At 64.1% G+C, this 15,365-nt stretch overlaps 2 protein-coding genes across 2 annotated transcripts in view; one reads left to right on the top strand and one right to left on the bottom strand.

Annotated features, from left to right (window-relative positions):
- The first annotated feature begins 2,385 nt into the window (after window positions 1–2,385).
- On the top strand, window positions 2,386–11,359 carry NT5DC2 (5'-nucleotidase domain containing 2). The gene is made up of 14 exons (XM_032411424.1): window positions 2,386–2,617; window positions 6,558–6,742; window positions 6,878–6,952; window positions 7,179–7,234; window positions 7,343–7,436; window positions 7,631–7,759; window positions 7,866–7,926; window positions 8,010–8,112; window positions 8,270–8,371; window positions 8,571–8,652; window positions 10,398–10,484; window positions 10,579–10,719; window positions 10,804–10,868; window positions 10,949–11,359. The coding sequence occupies exons 1-14, from the start codon at window positions 2,386–2,388 to the stop codon at window positions 11,208–11,210; spliced, it is 1,674 nt and encodes a 557-aa protein (XP_032267315.1). The 3' UTR covers window positions 11,211–11,359.
- The window catches only part of STAB1 (stabilin 1), a 26,969-nt gene continuing 22,800 nt past the window's right edge, over window positions 11,197–15,365 (bottom strand). The window contains 17 exon segments of the mRNA XM_032411425.1: window positions 11,197–11,390; window positions 11,477–11,593; window positions 11,685–11,831; window positions 11,902–12,006; window positions 12,085–12,234; window positions 12,321–12,440; window positions 12,542–12,651; window positions 12,750–12,915; window positions 13,005–13,138; window positions 13,219–13,363; window positions 13,472–13,665; window positions 13,751–13,955; window positions 14,047–14,237; window positions 14,528–14,729; window positions 14,812–14,868; window positions 14,968–15,117; window positions 15,208–15,294. Of these exon segments, the coding sequence (XP_032267316.1) occupies window positions 11,334–11,390; window positions 11,477–11,593; window positions 11,685–11,831; window positions 11,902–12,006; window positions 12,085–12,234; window positions 12,321–12,440; window positions 12,542–12,651; window positions 12,750–12,915; window positions 13,005–13,138; window positions 13,219–13,363; window positions 13,472–13,665; window positions 13,751–13,955; window positions 14,047–14,237; window positions 14,528–14,729; window positions 14,812–14,868; window positions 14,968–15,117; window positions 15,208–15,294 (2,337 nt within the window). The 3' untranslated portion in view covers window positions 11,197–11,333.

Genomic DNA, 15,365 nt, shown 5'->3' with positions numbered 1-15,365 from the left:
CTGGAGGCGGGGCGGTGCGAGAGGGCGGGGCTTCGCACGTGGCGTCGACCCGGCCCCGCCCCGGCCTCCTCTTTGCAAGCCAGCGCTTGGAATTGGCGGCGGCACCCCCTACTCTGCCACCGCCATCTTTTTTCTTAAAGTCCTGCTAGAAATGATGATCCTCTCTGATGGACTAAAGGTGTACCGCACTTTAAAATGCAATTATGCAATGCTTTGCATTTATTTCAGGGTCGTGACTGATGACTAGAATTCTAAAAATAACAATTTGATATGCATTCTTGAAAGCTGAACTTTATCACAACAAAAGTCCAAGCAATCACCTTGTGACAAACAACCCTGATATTAATAAAAGCTATCCTGTATGGGGCACTTACCGTTATGCAGGGACTTTTAGGTCCTTTTTATGCATCACTTCCTTATTCACAATAATCACAGAAGAGCAGAGCGGCTCAAGAGCATGGGCTTTGTCAAACCACAAAATGGGGGCCTTTCTTTGATGCTGTGAGGATTTAGAGGTAATGCAAATACAGCACTTAACACAATGCTCGGAGCATAGTAACTGATCAATTACCATTAGCTAGAATAGGATGATGATGGTGGTGATGGTGATTTATTGGGTGCCAGCTCTTTACATGTATTCTAGAACCTAGGGACACTCCCCTCTATTTACATCATCCCCTTTCATGGATGGGAAACTGAGAAGTTAAGATTGATTGAGCCAGGTAGAAGCACCAGAGCCTTCATTCACTCCCGCTGAGTTCCTGTGCTTGCTGTAAAGGACTGTCACTCATTACCTAAGGCTAAAAAAACAACGGGGGTCTATCTTTGAGAAAGGAGACAACTATTACACAATCTAGGAACATCAAACGAAAACTTAAAGTCAATAAAAAAGTTTGGTGATGTGAACACAAAATATACAAAAATAGGCTAGAGAAGAGAAAGAGAGCAAGCAGTGTCCCTGGCAAGGGTCACAGAGTCGAGCTTAGAGCAGCTGGCCCAGAGCTGTTTCCTGGATCACCTGCCTTCTCCTGGGGCCTACCCTACCCAGCTCCGTGCACACTGGCTTGGAGCTCACTCCAGTTTCTCTTGGTGGCTCTGGGAGCCTGTCACCGCGGGGTACCCATCTCCCGCCCTGAGGAGGCTTACTTGTAGACAGGTCCCCAACGCCCTCCTAGCTCAGTTTTGGGCTCCCATGGGCCTACCCTTCCGCCTCTATCCCGCCCCAGCTCCTGGCCCAGGATCTGGCCCACCGTATGTAGGTTCTCAGCCAAGGTGCAGTGGATATTCAAATGGAGGAGCACCCCAAGGAAACAGTGTCCAGCTGGCCAGCTCCCACCGACAGGGCACACCGGTGCTAAGTTGGCCTCCTCAGAGCCCAGCGCACGGCCTGGTACGCATGCGGACTCAGGAAACAGATCTGCGCAGAAGAAACACAGGTGGCGAGTGGTTGCAAGCAGGAATGCAGAATTTCGATGGAAAGTCTGGAGACATTGCCAGAAGAGACCACGGCATCTCAAGGGGGGGCCTGTGCGGGAAAACGGAGAGTGGGGTCGGTGAGGCCATTTGCTGAGGTCAGAACCAGGCAGGTGCAGTGATTCCGGGCCCACCACTCTGCAGCGCACCGCCCGGTCGTCCTTCTCCGAGTTAAAAGGGGTCACCTGCGTAAGGTACAAGGAGGGGCAAGGAAGGGCTGCTTCAGCGAGCGTCGGCGGCGCTGCGGGTCCCGGGGTCTCACCGGCGTGGGGCTGGCACCGGGCGGCGCGAGGTAGGGGCTCTTTATTCGCTAGAGTGAATCGGGCCGGCCTCTGGTCTGCGGGGAACAGGACCCCGGCGCAGGACTGGCGGGGAGCGGCGGCGGAGCTGAGGTCAGGAGGACGGGGCGGGGGCGGGGGCGGGGGCGGGGGGGGGGGATGGGGAAGGGGCAGGGGGGCCCGGGGGGGGGGGGGGGGGGGGAGGCGGCGGGGGGGGGGGGGGGGTCGGTGGCGGGGGGGCCCGCCGCGCTCCGGCCCTCCCCTCCCCGCGTCCCGGCCGTCCATAGCCTCAAGGAGACGGCCGTTCTTAGGCCCTCCGACCTCCCGGGAGTGGGGCCGAAGGAGCGGCCATCGCCGCCGCGGCGACCGAAGGGGGGCGCAGAGTCCTTCTCGGCCTCGCGGAGACGGGGGAGGGGGCCCGGGAGTCCGCCCCGCCCCGCCCCGTCCCGGGACCTCCCGCCCCCCCCCCCCCCCCCCCCCGCCGCCCGGCGCGCCCCCTGGCCGGCCGGGCCCCGCCCGCCGCGCCCCTTGGCCGGCCGCCGTGAGGAGCACGCGGCCACCGTGGCGGGCGCGCAGTCGGAGGGCGGCGGACTGGCCGACGGGCCGAGGGCTGCGCGGGCGGCGCGCGGCGGGCATGGCGGGTGCGGGGCTGCGGGCGGCCGCTCGGCGCTGGCTGCCGTGCAGGGGCCACGGCGGGCCGCGAGCCTCCTCGTCCTCGCCCTCCTGCCCTGGCTGCGGCCCCCCGGGTCCCGGCGCCCACTGCCCGGGCGCCCCGCGCTCCGCGCCCGCCCCGGCGCCCGCCGGCGGCGCCGAGCTCAGCGCGCACCTGTGGGCTCGTTACCAGGACATGCGGAGACTGGTGCACGGTGGGTGAGCCGCAGTGGGACGGGCGCCGGGGGTGTATCCGCGCGGCGGCAGGCGCGCGTCCGGGCGACAGACAGACCGGCCGTCCCGGGCGTCGCTCTGCGGGGAAAGCGCTCTGGTGGGGCTCGCCGGGGCCCCGGAGCCCGAAGGCCCGGCAGCTCTTCGGGAGAGGCTCCAGCGGGTCGTCCCGGGGGCCTCTGGGGCCGCCCCGACGCCCGGAGGCAGGTGGGCCGACGGGAGGTTTGTTCCCTGGCTCCGTCTGCAGGAGCTCGGGGATCCCGAAGCGGCCTCCGGAATGCGGAGCCCCCACCGTCTTTCCTGGCAATCCCGCCTGCCGGGAGGCTGCGGCGGAAATGCCCCCAACCCCTTGTTCTCTTAGGGGCCCTCAACTGGGGCGGGAGCATCGGGACAAAGCCAGCCGGCGGCGCTACTCAACCTCAGGGGACGCCGACTAGACTTTGCAGACGCCTCTAGATTGCGACCCAGGTCCGGAGCACTCTCAGCCCAGGAGGGGAAGGTGTTGGTTGGAGAAACGAGACCAAGTTGCCCCAAGGCCCTGGAGTCCACAAGCGTGGCTGCATCCTTGGCCAGGACGCTTAACCTCCTGTACCCTCCTCTCCTGCCCTCTCTTCCCCATAAAAATGGGCTGAGCAGGCCAGAGAGCTGCGAGCGCTCAGTAGATGTCCCTGGGTGTCCAGAGGCCCTGCCTCTGCAGCAGGCAGGCGTGGTTTGGGCTTGACCCTGTCACTGGCCAGCCGGGGCGTGCTCAGCAGGCCTGACCCTCTCAGACCTTCAGTGTCCACAGCATTAAACACAATCCTGGGCCCACTGCCACAGGGTTGTAGTGATGACTCAGAGGGAACCAGGCCAAGAAAGGGCAGGGAGCTTCCAGAGGAGCCCCCAAGGGTGATGCTGCTCTCATTGTCTGGTAAGACAAAGTGCCCCTGGCTGGAAGATTCCAGCTGAGGGAATGGGGCTTCCATTCCAGCCGTGTGGAGAGCTGAACGGGACTCACCTGAGAAGCGCGGGGCAGAATAGTTAAGACCCCTGAGGAACGGTGGTTCTGAAGCCCTTGGGCTTTGCAGGACCCCACCCTGCACCCCCTCAGTGGAGAGGACAGGCCTGGGAGGCTGTTTAAGAAGAGGTGTTTGCTCTGGGTCTGGAGAAGACCTGCAGAGCAAACTGAGGAGCCTGCCTTCTAGGTGTGGGAGAGAACATAGTGAGGTCTGTTGGGCTTTGTCACGCCAGGTGCACCAGCATCTTCAGATCTCCACAGAGACACCCAAGCTCCTCTTGATGGGAAAGGGGCAAGGTCATTTCCAAGATGCCATGGTGAGCGCCAGGATGAGCCAGCCTTGCACCCCTGAGTCACCCCTCTTGACTGGGTTTTCTGGAGGAGATTCTGGGCGTTGAGATACACCTTGGGCTAATGCCTGTGGGCAAGACTTGGCCAGGGAGCCAGGCCCCAGGCCACTGCCTCTCCGCCAGCCAGCATGGGGACGCTGGAAGGCTAGGCCTAGGGGGAGAGTGATTAAGGCAGGTAGAGGGACCTCAACTTGAATCTCAACTCCATTGCCTACTGCTGGATGGTTTAAAGCAAGTGACTTCACCTCCCTGAGCCCATTTCTTCCTCTGGATAATGGATGAGTAAGTGTGATCACCTCACAGGATTGGAGTGGGGCCTGAACATGATGAGCCTCTAAGGCACCCGGCATGTGCACCCAGCAGCAGCTGGGAGGACGGCACCCACAGTGAGTCTCACAGCTGCCGTGGGGAAGAGTTGGCCCTGGAGCCTGGGGCAGGAGTGGGGCAGGCTCGGAAGAGGAAAGGGAGCGTCTGCACAGTGAGCCCAGTGAACTTGGGAGGCCAGCGCCAGTGAGGGGTACATCCAACTCACCCGGCCCCGTGCACCACCACAGCCCTGTGGAAAGGAGTGGGGGCCTTGTGGCCCCCAGAGCTATGGTTTCCTCAGTCCAGAAATCCAGTCAGGAGGGCAGACCCTGTGGGCTGCTCCCCCACCCTGCTTTGTCCCTCAGAGGATCATCCGTCACTGCACGTGGCCAGCACCCTGCCAGCAAGGGGCCACACCACCAAGCAGATCCCTCCCGTCTGGGGGTCTACTGGATATTGTACCAGGAGTTAGCGTTGGGACCCAGGAACTCAGACCTGTGCAGAGAGCAAGGCCCAGGGTCCTAGTGACCTCAGAGCGGCATCTCAGAAGCAGCTCCCTGGAGAGCTGCAGTCAGTGCGTCTCCCGTGCATCCAAGCGAAGAGTATTCTGTCTGCACCCACCAGTCTGCAACGGCTGCTCTGGGCTGGGCCCACGTTGGCCTCGGGCCCCGAGAGGAACCAGCCACACTTGTTCCCCCACCCACACCCTGCACTTGGCTCCAAAGGAAAGGGACAGGGTAGGGATGGAGCCTGTGTTCCGAAGGGGCCTCCAAGGCAGCTGGTCGGAGCATGGGAGCTCATCAGTATCTGTCTCTGAGCACAGGGAATGCTGCGTGGCCCAGGGCTTCTGGTTCAAGATGATGCCTAGCTGTGGCTGAGGGGCGCCTGGGTGGCTCAGTTGGTTAAGCGACTGCCTTCGGCTCGGGTCATGATCCTGCAGTCTCGGGATCGAGTCCCGCATCGGGCTCCCTGCTCAGCGGGGAGTCTGCTTCTCCCTCTGGCTCTCATGCTCTCTCTATCTCATTCTTTGTCTCAAATAAATAAATAAAATCTTTAAAAAAAAAAAAGATGATGCCTAGCTGTGGCTGAGACAGGAATTGCCTGGAGGCTTGGGCTCTTTGTGTGGGCCTCAGCCACAGGCTAGAGGTCTCAGGAATGGGGCTACCTGGAGCCCCTGCAAGGCGGTGCCCTGTGCACCTAGTCCTGCCTGCCCCCCTCTCCAGCAGCCCCTAGTCCTTGAGTGATGCAGGGGAACCCGGGACAGGGAGATGTCGGGCTCCAGAGACGCGTCGCCCATCTAATCCCACGTTTGCTGCGGGTGCAGAGCGGGAATGCTGCACAGAGCCCATTCCATATGACCCTCTCAGTAATTCCGTAGATTGGCATGATTTTGATTCCCCCTTTAAAGATAGGGAATCTGAGGCCCAGAAGGTGAGGTGACTTTCCTGAGGTCACAGCTGTGAGAGGGAGAGCTTGGCCTGGTCTGTCTGACCTCAAAGCCCGTGCCCTTTCTCCATCTACCTCCCCTCCTGTACAGATGGGGAAACTGAGGCAGATGAGCCTGGGACCCCTCATCCTCCTCTGCCTCCCTGGGACCCTAGAGCCTACTCTGCACAGTGTCCCACTCAGCCCTCAGTAGCAGCCAGGGGCCTGGGGTGGCTCTGACCATATCCCGAGGGGGGAGCAGCCTGGTTTCTTGCCCCATAGCCCAACATCACATGTCCTGCCTGTCATAATTAGCAATGTTCCCTGGCTAGAAGCAGCAAATGTCATTATGCAGACTGGCGGGCAGCTGAAATCTGATTAGAGGGGCCACAAGCTGTGGCAGGTGCTCCGAGCTGGGAGTGCAAGTGACAGAGGAGCTGCCCAGTACCCCCCAGTCCCGTCATGTTTCTCAGCCCCAGCCCAGGCTGCAGGCAATGTGGAAAGGGTCTGAGCGTAGCCATGGCTCCGATGGGGCTTATGGGAGCCTGGAGGAAACCTGGACTCGGTGTACCTGCTGGGCTGCAGGCAGTGGTGTAACCCAAGACCCCCAGCTAGGAGCTCCAGCCAGGCCTTGGCCCATTGCCAGCTCTGCCTTACCCCAACCATGTGACCCTGGGCAAGTGGCCTCTCTGAGCCTCAGTTTGACCATATGCAGCCTGGGGCTAAGATTACCCATCCTGGGTGGTTTCATGAGGCTCCCAGGCCTAGGCACCTGGAAAGTGCTCAGTAACCATTTGCTGCTACTGTGTCCGTCCTCCTCCTCATACCTGCATCTCCTCCCTCCAGACCTCCTGCCCCCCGAGGTCTGCAGTCTCCTGAACCCAGCGGCCATCTACGCCAACAACGAGATCAGCCTGCGTGATGTCGAAGTCTACGGCTTCGACTACGACTACACGCTGGCCCAGTATGCAGACGCGCTGCACCCTGAGATCTTCAGTGCTGCCCGTGACATCCTGATTGAGCACTACAAGGTGAGGCCGGCCAGGCAGGTAGCCCCGGCGCTGGAGAGATCCCAGGCGGAGTCATGGGGGTCCCCTGAGGCGGCTGCCCCCGCCAGAGGTCTGGTAGTGCTCCTGGCTCAGGCCTGGCCCACTTCCCCCCGACAGTACCCAGAGGGGATCCGGAAGTATGACTATGACCCCAGCTTTGCCATCCGAGGCCTCCACTACGACATTCAGAAGGTGAGTGGCTGGGCCACAGACTCCAGCGGCCCCTCCTAACTAGATGTGTACCGGCACTACTTCCTCTAACAGAGGGGCCGCCCCCTTGGCCTCAAAGCTGTAGCTTCCTCTCGACGGGCACATGATCCCCTCGGTACCTTCCCATTGGGGCTTGGGCACAGAGACTGGCTCAGGGCCAATGCAGACCCCTTTCTCCCCACCCATCCCACTCCTCTGGCATTCCCAGAGCCTTCTGATGAAGATCGACGCCTTCCATTACGTGCAGCTGGGGACGGCCTACAGGTCAGTGCAGACTGCCCGGCCTCACTCTGCTGTCCCCCCCACCCCCAACTATACTGTGTCCTCGGCTCAGGACTACTTTGGACTCATGATGTCTGCACACCCACCCAGGGGCCTCCAGCCTGTGCCTGATGAGGAGGTGATCGATTTATATGGGGGCACCCAGCACATCCCACTGTACCAGATGAGCGGCTTCTACGGCAAGGTACTCACTCCATATGCCTCCGCCGCGGGCGGCCAGCGCAGTGATCTCACTACGGGGGCGCACACCCTGGTGGGCCTGCCCTGACCCGCAGCCCGTGCCCCTCTACCAGTATGGCAGGGCAGATTCAGAGCCCTTGGTCTCCAGGGCTGGGGGGGAGGGGCGGGGGCTTGCTGAGGCAGTGGTCCCCTCTGCAGGGTCCCTCCATCAAGCAGTTCATGGACATCTTCTCGCTGCCGGAGATGGCCCTGCTGTCCTGTGTGGTAGACCACTTCCTGGGGCACAGCCTGGAGTTTGACCAGGCGCACCTCTACAAGGACGTGACGGTGAGGACCTTTGGCCTCTCAGGGTGGCAGGGAAGGTAAAGTCGGCCACAGCAGGGCCCGCTTCCTAGGCCCCACTGCACCCTTACTGTCCCTCCACTGCCCCCAGGATGCCATTCGAGATGTGCACGTGAAGGGCCTCATGTACCAGTGGATCGAGCGGGATATGGGTAAGGGTAGACCGTGGCAGCCCCTACTGCGGCTTCCTGGGCAGAGCGCCGGGCTGGCCCTCACAGACCCATCTCCCCATTAGAGAAGTACATCCTGAGAGGGGACGAGACGTTCGCTGTCCTGAGCCGCCTGGTGGCGCATGGGAAGCAGCTGTTCCTCATCACCAACAGCCCTTTCAGCTTCGTGTGAGCTGCCTGCTGCCCCTGCTGCCCGCTGCCCGCGGTGGGGAGGAGGGAGCAGGTGGGCTGGGGGAGGGGCCTCCCTCCACCCCACCCCACCCCACCCCCCACCCCATCCCCCTGCTCCCTGTCCCACCTCTGCCCCACCTCTGCCTCCGCCCAGGGACAAGGGGATGCGGCACATGGTGGGTCCTGACTGGCGTCACCTCTTCGACGTGGTCATCGTCCAGGCAGACAAACCCAGCTTCTTCACTGACCGGCGCAAGTATGGGCCTAGCAGGGGTGATGGGGCCGGGGCGTGGGGACTGGCTTTTGCTCAGCACCCTGCGTGCTTGGGGTAGAGACACCCCCTTGTCGGCCAAAGGCACGTGTGAGCAGATGGGGAAGGTGCCTGCCCCCCTCCACCAGTCCTGTCCCACACGGGAAATCCAGCCCTTTACCGTCCCCTCCCCACCCCGCACCAGGCCTTTCAGAAAACTCGATGAAAAGGGCTCCCTGCACTGGGACCGCATCACCCGCCTGGAGAAGGGCAAAATATATCGGCAGGTGAGTGCCATCTGGGTGGCCTCACCACGGCCCCAGGCTGTGGAGGGGACAGAAGCACAGCCTCCTGGGCCCTGCCCTGCCACCACACATCTGCCGTGCCTCTGCCCCCTCGCACTGCGTCCGGGGGCACCGGGGAACAGCTCTCGGCACAGGCCTGGTCAGGCTGCCTGTGTTTGAATTTCAAGCTTACTACTCCACAGCAGAGGGAGTCTGGCCGAGTCATTTGGCCTCTCTGTGCCTTGCTTTTCCTCATCTATAAAAGAGGTATAATGTAAATAAAAAAAGTGTTCTACTTGAATTGTGGTAGAAAGCCCTTAAAGTCGCCAGGCATTTACTAAAACCCCCTAGACAGACGATCAGTGGCACTAGTACTTGGGGCTGACCGCTCTGCTGCAGCCAGACGAGCTGGTAGGAGCCGCTCACGGGCCTTTGCGGGAGACCCCCTTTCCTAGCTGGTGTCTAGGAAGATGAGAAGGGGGCCTAGTGCTGGGGTTTGGGTGGCAATTAAGGAGCAGGATTAAGGCATTTGGCCCTGGATGGAATGCGGAAATCCTGGCTGAGCTGGTCTCCGTGAGGGTGGAGGTTCCAGGGGCTGGGGGAGGGAGGAAGTCAGCACGGGGGTCAGGGGAAGCACTCGGGGGTATCCAGGGGGTATCCAGAGCCGAGGCCTGGCCTGCAGGCAGTACTCATAACCCCGTGGCCCCCAACTCTGTGGCCCCCTTGGGCGCAGGCTCTTTCCTTTGGCTTTGAGGGGGACGTGCTCCTGTGTCTTGGCATCTTAGCTGAGCCTGAGGAGGGTCACGCAGCTTTGTGGGGAACATGGGGCTTTTTCTCCTTTGGCAGCTTTTAGCCTTTTCTTTGTGCCTGACAATCTGAAGTTTCACTGTGGGTGTGCGCTGGATCCTGCTTGCTTCTCGTCTTTCTTTGCGCTCCCTCCCTGGCTCCCCATGCAGGAACCCCAGGCTCCATCTTGCCTGACGCAGCTCCTCTACCTCCAGATTGTCTCTCAGTTCGGGGCCCATCCGCGGCACTCCGCCCCCCTCGTCCTTGACTCCCCACCTGAGCTTAATTCGACAATTAAGGCTTTGGCAACCACCTGTGGCCGCCGTGGCTGGCTTCCCCTGGCCACGGCAGGCACGGGCTGCTGCAGTAACCGCCTCGTGCTGCGCGCGGGTTCTGCTCACTGCTGGGGGGTGGGCTCCTGCCTGGCGGCTGCTGCGCTTCCTGCCCTGGGTCCCCTGCCCCGCTTTCGGCTCTCGCGAGAGCTCCCTCTGTCGTGTTTGAGCCTGACCGCTTTCATCTCTGCTCTGGCTCTGGAGCAGGAGGGGCAGATGGTTCGCCGCGAGGTCTGCCGGGTCCCTCTGGGCTCACGCCCGGGAGGACAGGAAGGGCTCTGGGGCCATGGGCTTGCTGCTGTGGTTTGTTTCCCACAGCGTGGGATCCCTGGCGTGGGTGTGAGGCCACAGGGAGGGGAGGCCCTGGAGGCACAGGGCACCGTGCCGGGCCTACAGGAGGCTTTCCTGGGGTGGGCAGACCCCCTTCCTGACTGGGAGGGGGAGGAGACAAGGGTCAGAGCCTGGGGACAGTGAGGCCACGGGAAAGGGCAGCCAGGCGTCCAGCTGGAGGGGCCTTGCTGCCTCTGGGGATTTGGGAGGAGCAGCGGGGAACAAGGCGGGGTTCTGGCAGCCCCACGGGAGCCCCTTGGTACACTGCGCTCGGCGGTGCCCCCCCCCCACTCTCCCCAGGGAAACCTGTATGACTTCCTGCGCCTGACAGAATGGCGTGGACCCCGCGTGCTCTACTTCGGGGACCACCTGTACAGTGACCTGGCGGTGAGGGGGCGAGGCTGGGCCCGCCCGGTGAGGAGGGTGGGAGGGAGGGAGTCCCGCTCGCCGCTGCTGAAGCCCGCCCCACCCTGCCCCGCAGGACCTCATGCTGCGGCACGGCTGGCGAACGGGGGCCATCATCCCCGAGCTAGAGCGCGAGATCCGCATCATCAACACGGAGCAGTACATGCACTCGCTGACGTGGCAGCAGGCGCTCACGGGGCTGCTGGAGCGCATGCAGGTGGGGGGGCGGGGGCGGGGGCCGGGGGGGGGGGGGCAGGGCTGCCACCCGGGCTCACCCCCCGCGCCTCCTTGGCTCCTGCAGACGTACCAGGACGCCGAATCGCAGCAGGTGTTGGCGGCCTGGATGAAGGAGCGGCAGGAGCTGAGGTGGGCAGGGGAGGGCGCAGGGAGGGCTTCCAGCCCTATGGCTCCCGGGCCCCCTCGAGCGCCCCATGTTTCCTCCTCAGGTGCGTCACCAAGGCCCTGTTCAACGCCCAGTTTGGAAGCATCTTCCGCACCTTCCACAACCCCACCTACTTCTCCCGGCGCCTCGTGCGCTTCTCTGACCTCTACATGGCCTCCCTCAGCTGTCTGCTCAACTACCGTGTCGACTTCACCTTCTACCCGCGCCGCACACCCCTGCAGCATGAGGCGCCGCTCTGGATGGACCAGCTCTGCACCGGCTGCATGAAGACGCCCTTTCTTGGCGACATGGCCCACATCCGCTGAGGGCACCTTTATTGTCCAGAGCAGGTTCTAACCCCTCCTGCCCCGCCCACGCTGGGCGTCGGCCCAGGACGGGCAATAAAAGTGGTCTCCCTCTCCCTGTGCCTCTGTCCGGCCCTAGCCGCATCACTTGACCGCGAGGATCCTCTGGGTGTCGGGGAAGTCGTCCTCCAGGAGCGAGTCCTGCGGGGTGGGGAGAGGACCCTTTGTGGCTGGGCCGAAACCAGGCCCTGGGCCCCTTTCTACCACCCCTGACACCCCACACTCACGTCAAAGGGCTCACAAAAGGCATCATGGCTGCCAAAGACTGGGTTGGGGACAGACACCAGGGTTGGGCTGGTCCCTTCCTGCCAGGGGGAGAAGTCTTCCTCGGCATCATCTTCCGCCTGAGAAGAGAGGTGAGTGGGGAGGGGCCTCCAGCAAGACGGACGGACCCAGACACCTCCAGCTCCCCACCCCGACGCAGCACGGCCCTACCTGGAAGGTGGAGAAGCCGAAGCCTGTGGCCTTGCCTCGGGCGCGGAGGTAGAAGGCTCCCGCCACGAGGCCGAGCAGAGCTCCGGCGGCCACCACGGCCCCCACGCCTGCCGCCACGGGCGGAGCCTCAGGTGCCACCACCGCCCGCTGTGAACAAGGAGAGCGTAAGGCCAGGCAGGCCGGGGCTGTCCCCTCACCCCCACCCCCGCCAACTCACAGGCTGCAGGGGGGCCAGGAGGGGCCTGGCCAGAGCGTGGATGATGCCGTTGAATGCCATGATGTCCCACACGACGACATGGCTAAGCACAACTGCCCCTGGGGCCTGTAGGGAGACCAGAGTCAGGCCTAGTGGGCGAGTGATGGCTGGGGCCAGCGGGGGAGGTGCGGTGGCCACACTCACCACCAGGGCCCAGGAACTGTTGTCAGGGCCCGCAGCACTGAAGACGAGGCTGAGGCCCGAGTGGGCAGGGAGCACAGCGTCCTGGCTGGCATTGGCACTCAGGAAGGTGGTGTTGGAGGCGTGCAGCTCCAGGTCGGGGCCGCTCAGCGTCTGTGGGCAGAGCAAGGCCTGTTGGCGCAGGCCAGCCCGAGGGGTCAGCGTCGGGCCTGGCTCTGCCCACAGCCCCTGCCAGTTACCATGTTGTCCAGGAAGCCTTCATTGACAGGAACGAAGAGTGTCTTGTAGGTGAGCTCGTCATCCAGGAAGTCCAGGAAGTCCAGACCCCGCGGGGTGGCGTTGGCATAGCCCAGCAGCATCTGGGGGTGGGGGGCAGATAGGACCATGGGCTGGCTCCCTCCCCAGGGACCCCAGCTACCCACCCCCCCACCCTCAGCCCTAAGGCTGGGCCCCCGCACACCCCATAGAAGGTGGAGAAGTTGGCGGTGGCAGCCAGGACATCGAGCAGCTTCCCATTGCACACACTTGTCCCGTCACCCACAAAGCCGCGGCGGCACCGGCAGGCCACGTCTGCGGGAAAGGCAGTTCGGGGGAGAGGGGTCAGTGGGAAGGAGCCAAGACGGGGTGGGGTGGGGTGGGGTGGGGGGCCCTGGGGCAGGGGGCTGCACCTAGCTCGCGGTAGCAGTAGGCGTCCCAGCGCTCCGAGCGGTTCTTCCGGGCGCCCAGGCTGACGACGCCTACCTGACCACCGCCACAGTCTGCCGCGGGGAAGACGACTGGGTGGGCAGCCGAGCCGTTGGCCAGCCAGCCCACGAGGCACAGGTGGAAGCCCAGCTGTAGGGGCAGGAGGGGATGCTGAGGCCTAAGGCCCAACTCGAGAGGGCCCCCACAGGCTCGGCTCCAGACCCCTGGGCCCCACACACCTTCTGGGCAGCAGAGAGCTGAGGGAGAGAAGCAAGAACAGCTCCCTGGGCCCCACAGGCCGCCTCGGCCTCTGAGAAGTTCAGGCCGGAAGGACCACTGGGGGCCTGGAGGTGGAAGACCCCAGCCTGCTTCTCTGCAGAAGGGAGGGACGCGTGATCAGCCCGGCGGCACCGAGGGCAAGCAGGGGCACTGGGGGCGGGCAGGGAAGCACACCCTGGAAGTGGAGGTCCGTGCACACGGCATCCACATGACAGGGCGGTGGCTGGCCCAGGCAGCGGTCCACGGGCGGCTCCGGCTCCTCCAGACACTGCAGTCCGTCACCCACGTAGCCGGCATGGCACACACAGCGCCGCGCGTTCTGGGGCGGGAGAGCGGGTGGGTGCTCTTGAGGGCCCCGGGAGGGCGGGGGGGCCCGCTCTGTGGAGCCTCCCCTGCTCCGCGGCTCCGCGGCTCCCCGGCTGCTCACCGGGCCGGTGCTCAAGCAGTCCGCGTGCTCACTGCAGCCCCCGCGGCGGCCATCGGCACAGGGGTCGCGGGCCCGGCAGCTCCAGCCGTCGCCCTCGTAGGCGGGCAGGCAGGCGCAGGTGACCACGGTGCCCACTTGGCTGCAGTTGGCGTGCTCGCTGCAGCCGCCATGCCCGACCCGGCACAGGTCCACCACTGGGGGGCAGGGAGAGAGTGGCAGGACCAGGAGACAGGAGGGGCGGGGGGAGCCCCCCACCTCGCATCCCACCCCCCTGCTCACCTGTGCACGTGCGGCCGTCCCCTTCATAGCCCAGGCCGCACTCACAGCTGCTGTCGGCGCGGCACACGGCCTGGGGTGCGCAGGGCGGGGCACACGCGGGCTGCAGCTCTGTCCCCCCAGGGCCCACCCCACACACCCAGGTGAGGAGCTGCCCTCTTGGAGGCCGCCAACCCCCTTCTCACTGCCCCCCCCCAAGTGCCTCAGCCTGAGTGTGCAGCCGGGCGGCCGGTGTCCGCAAGCCAGCACAAGCATGCGGGGGGGGGGGGGGGGGGGGGGGGGGGGGGGGGGCCCGGGACGGGGGGGGGGGGCGCGGGGCAGAGAGGGCAGGACAGCCCACCTTGGCACTGGGGTCCAAAGGCCCCCGGGGCACAGAGTTCACATGCCGTCCCCGTAAACCTCGCGTGGCACTGACACTGCCCGCTGCCACTCATGCCGTCCACGCACACGCCGTGGCCACTGCAGGGGCTGCCGGCACCGCCAGGGCAAGCTAGCGGGAGGAGGGGGGAGGGCAAGGGACCGGGGCTCTCCTCAGGACCCCTACCACACGCAGCCCCAGCCCGGCCACGCTGTCCATCCCACACCTGGGGCAGCCAAGCCTCTTCCAGAAGGCGCAACTCCCTGCCCCCCAAGTCCCCTTGCTGCTGAGAATCCTACAGACGCCCGCCCCCCCAGTGCTCTGTCCCGGTAAAACACCCTCAGCACCCACACCTGCCCCCGCCCCACCGCCCCGACACTTTTCCTCAGGAGCAGTGGCCGCAGCAACCTCAGGACGCTCACCTCGGCACTCACTGCCGTAGTGACCAGGGCAGCAGCTGGGTTTCCAGGTGGTGGTGGCGCAGTTGCGGTGGCAGCCCCTGCCCAGGCCTTGGGGCTGGCCCCAGAGGCTGGACCGGGCCCAAATGCTGCGCAGGGCCAAGGACTGCAGCGGAGGGGATGTCCAGAACTTTGAGTAGTATCGCCAGCAGGCCTCGGGGCTGCCCTGGGCCAAGAGGAGTCAAACAGCCTAAGCTTTGTGGTCCCTGGGCCCTGCCTGAACCCCCACCCAGCTCCCAGGGCCTCACCTGCTCCTGTGAGCCCTCAGGACAAGGCGGTTCCAGCCCGCAAATGCTGCAGATCTTCTGAAAGGGACAGAAGCCAACACAGTAAGATCAGATGGATCGGCAGACGGGTCGGCTAGGGTCCCGGCCTGTCCACCTCTGACCTATGGCCTCCCTCACCAGCCGCAGCGGCCGAGTCTCAAAATGGTCACAGCGGGCACCAAGACCAGGTGGCTCCAGCAGCTGGTCGATGCCATAGGCCAGGCCACCCTCAAAGGGCAGGTGCCGCTGCACGATGCGGGCATCCTCCTCACCCACTGTGAGCTCACCCTGCGGGCGGAGGAAGGAGAGTACATGGGGTCACAGGTGCGTCGCAGCCCCCCACTTCCAGAGCCCCTGCCCCCTGCTTCCCAGACTCACCGGCCGGGCACGGCTGCAGGAGAAGGAGATGGGGGTCCCATGCATTGTGCGGAGTGGGCCCAGGTTGGGCAGGTCAGATGCCAAGGCCTGAGCAGATGGAGCTACGGTTGGAGCTGGGCGGGCAGGCTGGGTGGCAGGCAGTGGGGACCAAGGACTGG

This window comes from Phoca vitulina, unplaced genomic scaffold (genome assembly GCF_004348235.1).
Source record: "Phoca vitulina isolate PV1807 unplaced genomic scaffold, GSC_HSeal_1.0 scaffold13, whole genome shotgun sequence".
Taxonomy (NCBI): Eukaryota; Metazoa; Chordata; class Mammalia; order Carnivora; family Phocidae; genus Phoca; species Phoca vitulina.
This window is presented reverse-complemented; position numbering and strand designations above follow the sequence as displayed.

Excerpts from the sequence above, each read along its gene's own strand:
- NT5DC2 (XM_032411424.1), top strand. The coding sequence starts at position 2,386 with ATGGCGGGTGCGGGGCTGCGGGCGGCCGCTCGGCGCTGGCTGCCGTGC. Across the intron at positions 6,743-6,877 it reads TCCTGATTGAGCACTACAAG|TACCCAGAGGGGATCCGGAA; the intron begins GTGAGGCCGGCC and ends TCCCCCCGACAG. Across the intron at positions 6,953-7,178 it reads TCCACTACGACATTCAGAAG|AGCCTTCTGATGAAGATCGA; the intron begins GTGAGTGGCTGG and ends TGGCATTCCCAG.